At 35.8% G+C, this 12,113-nt stretch overlaps 1 protein-coding gene across 2 annotated transcripts; it reads left to right on the forward strand.

The window, feature by feature from the left end:
- Positions 1–3,219: 3,219 nt before the first annotated feature.
- On the forward strand, positions 3,220–12,003 carry LOC105161204 (putative E3 ubiquitin-protein ligase ARI8). Of its 2 annotated transcripts, XM_011078823.3 has the most exons (16): positions 3,220–3,240; positions 3,395–3,615; positions 4,833–4,954; positions 5,230–5,332; positions 5,467–5,557; positions 5,811–5,983; positions 6,280–6,384; positions 6,500–6,588; positions 6,803–6,910; positions 7,144–7,234; positions 7,310–7,399; positions 8,075–8,122; positions 9,430–9,501; positions 10,169–10,268; positions 10,351–10,477; positions 11,221–12,003. In XM_011078823.3, the coding sequence occupies exons 2-16, from the start codon at positions 3,412–3,414 to the stop codon at positions 11,486–11,488; spliced, it is 1,791 nt and encodes a 596-aa protein (XP_011077125.1). In that variant the 5' UTR covers positions 3,220–3,240; positions 3,395–3,411; the 3' UTR covers positions 11,489–12,003. The 2 variants fall into 2 exon arrangements, with proteins under 2 accessions (XP_011077125.1, XP_088735647.1); XM_088879521.1 differs by lacking the exon at positions 3,220–3,240 and having other exon boundaries at positions 3,475–3,615; positions 5,265–5,332.
- Positions 12,004–12,113: the final 110 nt, after the last annotated feature.

Consider the following 12,113-nt stretch of genomic DNA (forward strand, 5'->3'; position numbering starts at 1 on the left):
GATCTTAAAAGACCACCATGATCAGAAAAAGGTTAGCCTTGATCTGAAATGATCACCTTAAATCTGGAAAATATTCTATCTCAAAAAAAAAATAAAAAAAAATAGCCCAAGCATCTCACACCAAGAGGTCAAGAGTTTGCATTCTACTTCAAGCTTCTTTCTAATTTTTCAAATGCTCTTTTGGATACACTTAAAGAAGTGGAGGACTTATGATAGGAGTATATAATACCCACTTGGAAAAGGACATAAATAATCCTCCAACAATACTAAAATGCCACTGCAGCCCAAAGATCCGCACCTATCTTGGGTGGGGTCGCGTCTTTCTATCTCTGTCGGATCGCGTTTTTCTATATCAACCCGACCCTCTCTGATGACTCGACATCTAGACCATAGATCATCTGACAACTCGTATTGAAATGATGCCACTTGAACTCCATTTAGCCCTATAAATACCCTAATTCGATCGCATTTTTGGTAAGACATTATTTTACACATAAACCCGCATTAAATACTTTGAGATCGCTTTCTTATCTCAACCTCAATAGTAACTTAGACATTGGAAGGTCTTAGCTTTGTACCTTCCAACAAGCCTAACAATCTGCTCTTTTCTTAGGTCCCAATACTATTTCAAGAACTCGTGAGGTGACTAACAGCCTATGACCCGAGTCACTTAGGTATCAATGTTTATTTTTTCTTCATCTTTTTTCTCTTCATATTATTATTTGTCTTGTAGTATTTGTTACATACATCTAATAATTTACTAACGTAGGCAAGTGTCTCATATGGTTACAAATGATGAGTTTAAGTGACTTATAACCCCTAATGCATCATCTTCATAGTGAGACTTTTTTTTAGAATAAAATCGTGAGGCTCATAAAAAGTTAAAACGGACATTATTTATCTTTTTTTACTCCATATCGAATCAATCGAATAAAAAGTTAAAAATGTGGAACCAATCGAATCTCAAACTACATCATTTATCTTTTTTTACTCCAAATTTTAAATAAAAGTTTATTTGTGATTTTAAAGAAAACCCATTACAATAGGTGGCCGTCTAACAATGATCCATGACACTAGAGACTAGGCGAATATAAATGGAAACTTTTAGGCTCTCGAGTCCATACGGGTACGGTCCTTCCATCTACCGTCTCTCGGTCTTAGTCGAGGACATGGAATTGTGTGTCGGCTCCCATCTTAGACTAGACGTCTATGCTTAATACTTGAGATCACATTACGCCAAATTGCTCGACATAGGAACCTCTTTTCCTATTCGGGACTGTGGCCACAAGTTTATAGAGCGTAAACACACATCTAAGTGCATAGGAGATACCTCTCTCACGTTTTGACAGGGGATGAATTCTCTTCTTGGAACATAACGTCCTCGCTACATATTCCGACTGCACTGGATAAGGCTTATGATGATCGTGTTTGTGACACATCTTGCACAGACCTAAAATATAGTCATCGTATGCACGTGACTGCCATGATTCCTTAAGTTTGAGGACTACTCTTGTACTATTGGAGTCGGGGACTTGAGTCATACCGAACAAACCTCCAAGACTTCCATATGACGATCCCCGTGAGTCAGTTCAGTCGATTTGACACCTAGTCAATCAACCCACTAAGATCGCACAGATGTCCCACGTCTGTTGCCGATAAAATACGACACTCATTAAATGAACGCGACTCTTAATGCGAGTCTTCATAGAACACTCGATGCCCATTATCGAGGTCCTCGACTTAGACATTTCAGACCCAACCCTTAGCAGTTGATTTCATGATCGCCATTCAATGCGCAGTCCAATTGTTGCACGGTTGTTAAAGTGGTTTTGGGCATCTATTGTGACGTCAAAGCAGTACTTGACATAATTTGATAAGTACAACAGATACATGTGCCAAAGACGAATACTTACCATATTCGTCGGGACAATATTGTTTAAATAAAGATTTCTTGAATGGTTCTCAAAACCGAATCTAATTAGTTTTTGATCACTTATTCCAAGAATATTTATGTGGTCTAATTTAATATTGGACTTATTATGATGATTATTATTTTTTAATTGTTCATTTAAGTTTTTATAACAGTCAACTAATTTTCAACTATTCGAGGGGTCATCACATTTTTCATTTGATACATTAATGTTTTCATTTTATTTTGAGAGAATTTTTCATATGAGTTATACAACTCTTCTTACATCTCCACAAGTGTTTGAGAGTTTTGACAACACGACAAAGGATTAGCTCTCAGTCTTATCGTGATTGTGCATATAAGATGAGACATTAATATGGGACTGTGAACTAATATGGTTTTATCTTAAAATTATGGTTGGTAGTTAACCCGGATATGTAGGAAAACAATCATGACTTTAAGACACCTACAAATATCGTGATTGTCTATCGGTACAACTTTTCTAACTTCAAACTTTGTTTATCTTGTTTTATCGCTTTCTACACTGTGGTAATATATTACATGCACTGTGATAAATTATATTATGGTATTTTATACCTGATAAAATTATTCTGAAACATAATTAAAACCAAACACCACACACTATTTACAATACTGCTCATTTAACATATCACAACGGATAAATTGCATTTAACCATTTGAAAAAGTAACTATCTTACATTAAAAATTTAAATTATTAAAAAAAGTATTGAATAATAATTTTGATATCCCATTTTTTATAATTACGATCGAGTTAGATTTCATCAATAAGACCTAACTTAATTAGCAAAGTTGAAGTTCTTTATCCGAGTTCCACCAATATGTGGATCAACGTTTACTTTAATAATAATTATTATTTTAATTTAATAATAGTTGTTGGTCTACTTTAACAATAATTGTTGAATAGTTATATATATTTAATATTTATAATTAGCATATATTAATTATTAATTAAAATTTATAATATAATTAAAGCATGTTTGGCACAATCTAATTTTGTTAAGACTGATATTTAAAAGTCATAAGTAAACGTTTAATTGTTATTTAAGTAATTGGTGTTGACATAAAAAAATGTTGAGAAAGTTGGTCCTGCCTATTTAATTATTAATCCGGAAAATTGAATTGAGTGGCGAGCACAATCAGAAATGTCCAAACAGGACCTTATATGAAACCGAAAAGCGTAGCCTTAACGTATTGTACCTTACGCACCGACAGTCGTACCTTCTCCTTTTCTCCCCTTCAATTCATATGAGAGGAATGACCACCACCATTCGCCATCTCAGTTCCTTTTCGTCTCTCTCTCTCTCTCTCTCTCTCTCTCTATATATATATATATATATATATATACACACACACACACACGTATCTTCATATATATATAGAGAGACATTTTCAGTTTATTTTCTTTGATTATCATTATTTTTAATATCTTTAGTTATATTTTAGAGGGGTAGAAAAGAGAAATGGAATCGGAGGACGAGATGGCGGCGACGATGATGGAAGATTCTGAGGATGAAGAATTCTATGGTGGCGGCGGCGGAGATGGTAACGATGATTCCGACCCGGATGACGTCGTTATGGACTACGATGGGTTCATGGACCACGACTCAGACGATTCTGATGATCTCTCCTCCTCTCACTCCCGCAGCTATCATCATCGATCACAGGTCGTTCCGGTTATTCCAATCGATTTATTACCGCGATTTTGGTTTTCTTTTGAGATACCTTTTCTCGAAAGCGGTCCAAACTTAAGCTACGTTGTTATGCAATTTCGCCTGCTCTTTGTGATTCCTCTGGTGGGTTTAGGGGAAATGTTGTTATGATTTAAACTTGTGTTTGTTTCAGAGCTGGATTGTGGAAGGGTGGGTAGTTGGGGTAATTTGAGCTATTAACTGTTGGTGTTGCTTGATAGCATTTTGCTTAGATGATTTTAAGGATGATATGTAGCACATGTTTAGAGTGTATTAGTTAAAACAGGTGTTCCTGATGATGCTAATAATGATTCTTCAGGGATATTATACTGATTTTGGTATTATTTGGGTTTGGTGGATTTGAGGGTGAAATTGTTTAGGTAGCATATCAATGATGATAACAATAGTGAATAATTTCGTTTGGGAGTATTGTTGTGGAGTATACGTGAGGTTATAGGATTCAGCTTGATGCTATGGGCTATGCAGGATGATTTTAGTGCTTTCTGAGTTGAAAAGTAAAGTGGAACATGTGGGGTACATGGTCCTTAATTTCTGTAATTATGCGGGATCTTCACTGAATTCTTTCATGATTTGTTGCTAGCATTACATTTTGAGTTCATGTTGGAATTCGTTGATGATTGGTATTAGCAACTTAAATGTAATATTTCTTCTATGAATCTATGTGAAGGTGACATTAGAGAAGCAAATAGAGTCTTCTTCCATATTTCTCCCTTCTACATTCCTCTTGATTTGGAGTTGTTTTGCTTTGTGATGCTACCTGTTGTTTGATCTTCTTTCTCTGTGGGGTTAAATATTTAAGTTTGTATGCTGCTCTTGTTTTTCACTTTTACCTCTTATATTAAGTTGGGAGTTGAGGTCACCTGATAGCTCCATAGGGTTAATGGATTGCTTGGCACATCGATTAGGTTCTCTTTTGTGCTTCTTGGTTGACACTGCCCATGTTGTGAATTTGTCTTTTGGTCCAGCGGTATTATTTTCAGAACCTGAAGTCGAAGCACGCATTTACTCATTTCAGAAACCTTGATTGAGTTCTTGATATGCAAAATATCCAGTGCCTTTTATAAATGCTTGCATTTAATATGCTTTTCATCTTCATGTGAATGTTTATTTCATTTACATACGCTGTTAAGGTTATTATGAATTGCAGTTGAATTATTTTACTCTTTTCTCAGAACTATACCATTTTAAGTGAAGATGATATTCGGCAACACCAAGAGGAAAATATCACGAAGATATCTGCAGTCCTCTCAATTTCAAGGGTTGCTGCTGCCATTTTGCTCCGCCACTATAACTGGTATCTTGTCCCTGACCTGATCCGTTACATTGGAATTTTTATTATCTTTAGTAGGTCAGTGTGATGCTAACACTTTATCAATATGAATAATTCTTATATCTTTTGCTTTGGATGATGAATTCAAGGTCAATAAAGTAAAAGTGGTGTTGGCTAACTAAAATTAAAATATGTGATGTTCTTTTCTTTCTTAACTACCTCAAAAAGTTTGACAATTATTTATGGAAGTTGGTTTAGTTACTTGCTGAAGGATTCCTTGACATGTTTGTGACTCACAGGAGTGTTAGTAAAGTGAATGATGAATGGTTTGCAGATGAAGAGAAGGTCCGCAAGACTGTCGGTTTATTGGAGAATCACATTCCAGTTCCTGATGCTAAAGAGGTATCTTGAAATGTGCGGATTACATTAGATTTTCATTTGGAACGCATAACATTGTGGGATGTTTTGAATACTTTGATATGGGATTCTTCTTATTTTTATATTACGTGCAACTTATTTGTCTACCCTCTTTGCAGCTAACTTGTGGAATTTGCTTTGAAACATATCCTCTGGATAGGATGTGTGCTGCTGCCTGTGGTCACCCATTTTGTGTTATTTGTTGGCAAGGTTTGTATCCGTACACTACCCGGAAGCTTTTCTATTTAGGTTCCTTCATATGGGCAGTTTTTTTTTAGTATTTTATCATTTCTTTATTATTATTATTATTGTTTTTCTTGGGAAGATGTTGGTTGGATAATTTAATTATCTTATGTAGGATAGAGGGATGCAACCAAATGTTCCTTTTACTTGTATTCTTTCTATATCTTCATGCAAGATGTGTTTTTTTTACCTAAGTTTCTCTTTTACCTCTGTGGCGCAGGATATATTAGCACAGCCGTTAATGATGGACCTGGATGTTTGATGTTGCGTTGCCCTGATCCATCCTGTGGCGCAGCTGTTGGCCAGGATATGGTGAATAGATTGGCTTCGAAAGATGATAAAGAGAAATATAATCGCTACTTCTTGAGATCATTTATAGAAGATAATAGGAAGGTACATGAGTATGTGCATACAGATGACCTGCTAGAAATAATAATTACATATTTATAGCAAAAAGCACTATGGGGACTAGTTATTGTTAGATTTCAATTAATGAGAATCTGAGTTCATACCAAAAACTAAGACATTCCTTTTTCTTTTTCTGTAAAATAAAAATTTGCAATGACTATCAATATCATGGTCTTTGTTGGACTACTTATTCTGAGTACCAATATGAAGTTAAAATCATGACTATTTCAATCATTATTACTCTAGATATTTTATCTCGTTCTTATCTCTTTTTTTAACAGACAAAATGGTGTCCAGCACCAGGCTGTGATTACGCTGTGGATTTTATCGTTGGCAGTGGAAATTATGATGTCACCTGCCGTTGTGCCCACAGTTTTTGCTGGAATGTGAGTTTCACTGCTGTATTTGAACTTCCATCTTTTACTTAGGTTTTTAGGTTTTTGTATTTCACTATTATGCCTTTAACTAGGGAAGAAATAGATACTGATAAACCCGTTGCAGTGTGTTGAAGAAGCCCATCGCCCAGTTGATTGTGGAACTGTGTCCAAGTGGATAATGAAGAACAGCGCGGAGTCTGAAAATATGAATTGGTACATTAACTTATCTTATTCAAGGGAAAAAATCTCGCTCTTGCAAGTCTAATGATTTTTAGTTATTTGTTTATTAGCCCTTCGCTACATTATGATTTCCTTGATCTAAATGTTTGACTAAACTAATATTTAGATTAGCTATACATTCTTCATAGGGTTTATTCTTCTATGCAATAGTGCTGATTCTAATATTATGTGCTTGATGTTATACCAGGATATTGGCTAATTCCAAACCTTGTCCAAAGTGCAAGCGGCCAATTGAGAAGAATCAAGGTTGCATGCATATCACTTGCACACCACCATGTAAATTTGAATTTTGCTGGTATGCTTGATTTCTCTCTACTACTGTTTTCAAATTAGCTTTTTCTCACGTATGCATGTCTTTTCAAGAGTTTTGCCAACCTGCAGTCCTTGTGCCCTCCTCAGTCTCATGCTTTCTCAAATTATAAAAAATTCACAACCACGATTGATCTTCTGTTTCTATCTGCTCTGTGATCCATTATTTATGGTAGCGATTCTTATCAGTGTATGATAATTGATTGGATATACTTGCAGGCTGTGCCTTGGTGCATGGTCAGAACATGGTGAAAGAACCGGTGGATTCTATGCATGCAACCGTTATGAAGCTGCCAAGCAAGAAGGAGTGGTGAGTGTATTTGGTTTCTCCTGTACATGGGATATCATAAGCCTATATCTGATTAACTTAACCTGTTGTCGACAGTTTGATGAAGCTGAAAAACGAAGAGAGATGGCTAAAAATTCTTTGGAAAGATATACACATTACTATGAAAGATGGGCTACAAACCAGTCGGTGGGTATTGATTATTTGCCTTCATGTTAATTTGAGCGGTTGTCATATTTAATTATATGGTAGTTCTTTTAAGTTGGATTGTACAGAACTACTTTTGGTGGAATATTATAGTACATTTACTATAGAGCTACTTTTTGTGGAATATTATAGTACATTTACTTCATGCTTGGTCCATTCATCTGTGTCTATCGAGTTGGATCGGCTTTCCCCACGCATATCTTAGTTGCTCGCAAGATAGAGTTCTTTCTTTCCTTGCAAACTGTTCTGTCAAGCAGCACACATTGACCATAAAAACTGAAGACCAAGAGGAAAGGTAACATAATAAGCAAATTTCAGTTGGCAGGTAATCTTGGAATTTTTTTCATTGCTATACTCATAGATCAGTAGAAAGGTTATGAGGCAAACAATATTCCCCTCTTTATGTGAAGCTTGATTAAGAATCTGGTATTGCCACATTTTTTTAGCAGAGAATTCAGTGAGCCTATGTTTCACTTGTGAACAAATCCGAGAAAGTCATCTTTGTGGTTAATTGATATATATTATTCAATTGGTCGTAGTATGTAGTTCTTCTTACCTTCTGACTTTTTTTTGATCCTGCTCAAACTGATGTGTGTGTTTCTTATTCTATCTTTCGAGCATGAGTTAAGTCTGAATTCAATTTTTACATTTGTGCAGTCTAGGCAACGAGCAATTGAGAATCTTCATCAAATGCAAACAGTACATGTAAGAAACTTTCTTTATTCTGTGAAGCTCACTCATCTTTCCTTTTGTTAGCTATATACTCTTACTTACCTTCTTTTCTTGCAATAAGGAAAAAGTTCTTTTCTTGCAATAAGGTACTTTTTCCAGTACTGTCATTAAGTATTATGTTGTGGAACAAATATCTTTCTGACTTACAAAAAGGACTCCCAGCCATTTTAACCCTCCATGTTCAAGTTGGTTTGCATTTGTGATGGTTTTATCTATCATTTCAAGAAAAAGCATTGGAAGCTTTGTTTGATGAGTAATCATCTCATCAGCTTAATGCCTTTCTCGTCATAAAATTTTTATGGCTTTATCAATCCAATAACTTTCAGCACCACTGCTTCAGGTCCCTTGGCTTTACATCACCTTTAGCTGTAGTTTATTGTGCTTCTTATGGGCAGTGCCCTAGTTCACCTGGATAGTTTTCAAATTTAAGGTTGATATGGTTACTGACATTATGTCCATTATCAAGGTTCCTTTGCACAGTGATGCTACTCTTTATCTTTTCTTTCTAAATTTGTTTATCTGGGTGAGTTTTTTAATGGCTCTGCTTGGTCTGTTTTGGCATATTGTTCCGAAATTTGTTGCTTGGTTGCCCAAATATTGCTGAGTTTTTTAAAGAGTTGCTTGGCTTTGAAAACTGAATTTGTATTGTACCAAAAGCAAATAAGTAAGCTCACTGAATTAAGCTAGAAATGCTTTCTGATGTTCATTGGTGATGGATGAATGTTGTGCATTATATTTTTATTCCTTTTCCTTTGAGACATTTTCATACAATGGTCAGAGATGTGGGGATGAATTCCTTGTCTAGTGGTATATATAGACTTCTGGACCATCTGTGTCTAAGAAATCATTGTGATGCATAATCTATGAAGTATGACAAGCAAATTGCTGCAGTTGAAAAAATCCTGTTGTCTGTTGTTTTCTAAACAATCAATATATGTTCATATTAAGGCATGCGGACACTTAATGCCTTCATCGCTCGAGGCAATAGATTTCATTTTCTGATTTTTGTTTTATTATTAGATGTATCTTTTTATCCCAAAAAAAGGGAAGTTATTTTATGTTTTTTTTTTCCTGCAAACTCGTCAACATTGTATGATCTATTGCATCAGGTATTAACAAGAGGAAACTCTATATGTAATCCAATACAATTATATATACTTTCTATCCTGTGGTTGATACAAATGAAACAATACGTAATTATACACGCATCTGATGCTTAATCTGAATTAAATTATTCTGAGCCCCTGTATTAGTTCATTGATCAAAACTTTCTTATGCAGCTAGAAAAGCTGAGTGATAAACAATGCCAGCCTGAGTCTCAGCTTAAGTTCATTGTTGAAGCGTGGCTACAGGTAAACTTTAGTTTCAAATAATTTTTATTTTGGCTAGCGGGCATTGTTTCATGTATATTTGTGGTTGGTCAGTTGCTATTATTTCAAAGTTTCACAGGCAGTATACCGAATAATGTGTCTTTCAAAATTAGCATGCTTGACTTGCTTCTCCATTCCAAAAGGCCAAAAGCTATGGTCAGAAAGATGTGAATGTCACATATATCTAGCAATATGGTGGTATCTTGTATTTTCCCGTAAGTCCAAAAGGTCAAAAGCAATGGTCCTGAAGATGTGAATTTCACATATATCTAGCAATATGGTGGTACCCTGTATTTTCCCATAGAAATTAGCGCTACAAGCACCTTTGACTTGTAGCACCCAGCAATTAAGATTAGAGATCAGAACTTTTGTCCATTTAACTGCAAAACTTGTGACTTTTCTCCACCTTTGAATGGAAACAAACATTGTGAATTCTTTTCTCTGACTTTTATGTGTTAGTGTTTCATTCTGGAACACTCCATATATTTATGCCTGCAGGAACCTGTCTTTTTTGTTCCTACAGGTAGGTCAGGCTTACCAGGTTGATGAAGTGGTCATTTAGGATTGTAATGGCATTTTGATTCTCTTAGCTGTTCAAGTAAGGCGAGTGTATAATTTTCTCTTTACTGCTTAAATTGGTGTTTTGCAGATTGTTGAATGTAGACGGGTTCTGAAATGGACATATGCATATGGATTTTATCTACCTGAGCATGAACATGCTAAAAAACAGTTCTTTGAGTATTTACAAGGTACGCAATTCTCAAATCAGGTAACCTGTTTTATTATTTTCTTTTCCCGTCTTTGCTACTGATTTATTTCTGTATTCTTTAGGGGAGGCGGAGTCTGGGTTGGAACGGCTTCATCAATGTGCAGAAAAGGAATTCCAGGTTTACCTCAATGCTGAAGGGCCTTCGAAAGAGTTCAATGAATTCAGAACAAAGTTAGCAGGATTGACTAGGTGACTCCAATTGACATTCTTCAATGGAACTACTCTATTTGATGGTTTTTCTATGTCATTTTGCCTTGAAATTTTATATTGATGTCGCATTTTATGATATCATATATTTGCTGCCATGGAGTCGCATTATCTATGTGTTATCTTGGATTGACCCTGTCAGAAAAAGAAGAATATGCAGTGCAGTTTATATCCTCTGCTCTTGATGTATTTTACTGTTAGTTTATAATGGAAAGGTGATGTTTTCCTACAGGGCAAAGTACTTCTAATTAGAATGAAATCGCTCTTCTAGACGTATCAATACACAAAGAAGGTGCTGTTATACATACTTTACATTCTAATACAGCATCTTCTGGGTAAATGTTTTATTTGCTGCTGCTGGTAAATCCGAACCATAAGTTGAAGTTCAATATATAGAGAATAAAATTTATAACTTGTACTTAATGTGGTTGTTCTTCTGATTTCGTGCTTCTTGTGCAATCGATAAATAATTTAACTTCATCATTGATGATCAGTTTACGAAAACATTTTTTTTTTCTTGGGGACGCCTCATCACAATGAAGTTTCAGTAGCGATTTCTCTGCTTCCACTCTTGCCCTCTTGTTAATTGACTCAAGACATGCCTTTTTCAGTATCATTGTCTACTAATGCAGCTGTTTAATGTTCAATTTTTCCTCTTACGGCTAAATGTTTGAAATCAGGCATTTAGTTATCCTATTTTAATTGTGTAATTCTGTTGAGTGCAGTGTGACTAAGAATTACTTTGAGAACCTTGTACGGGCTTTAGAAAATGGTCTATCAGATGTAGACTCTCATGCATGTGGCAAGGCAGGTAGCTCAAAAAATCTAGGAGGCGGCAGTGGCCGAGGAAGAGGTGGTAAGGGCAAGGGAACTACGTCCAGATCAAGCAGCTCGCGCAACATAGATGATTCAGGTCACTGGTCCTGTGAATACTGCACCTATGCCAATGTTAGATCGGCCACTGTTTGCGAGATGTGCCAGCAGCGGAGGTGAGCCTCTTCTGCTGCTTGGACTGAGATAATGGAGTCAGGCATCTTGGGCCCCTGTGGTGACTCAAACCTTCCGCATGTCAGAAGAACTTCTCAGTTGGTGTTGGTGGAAGTCTTGACAAATGAAGGTGTAACGTGAAAACAGGTGTGCGGACGAAACAGCAGTCAGTCCCATCTCCAGGAAATGATTTGTACAAAGTCTATGTTGCCATTGTCTACACACATTCAGTTATGTACGTGCATGAAATTCCCACAAATAATTTCATGTTGTATATTATTCAGCTATCTGTTGTTAGGTGGAGGGGATAATCACGACTTAAGTGGGCATCTTAGGCCAGTTAATTGTTGTTGACAGTGACTGATTTCAACGCATGTTTTCCTGTAAACTAGGAGGATACATGTAACTTCTGCTATGTACTGGTTAGCCATTTCACCTTGCCTACAATGTTACGAAGCCTCCAACCTGCCAAACTATAGAAAACTAGAAATTGTTAAAGTTAATTTTCATTTTTTTTCCTATTTTCTTTTCTCTTTTAGCTGTTATTTGATTAAAGCTTGGAGTTCTATATTGGATTCTTTTCTTGGGGAAAAAATAATTGAATTTATTTCCCCCCTTGACTGCAAAATAT

This window comes from Sesamum indicum, linkage group LG4 (genome assembly GCF_026168435.1).
Source record: "Sesamum indicum cultivar Baizhima isolate 11 linkage group LG4, ASM2616843v1, whole genome shotgun sequence".
Taxonomy (NCBI): Eukaryota; Viridiplantae; Streptophyta; class Magnoliopsida; order Lamiales; family Pedaliaceae; genus Sesamum; species Sesamum indicum.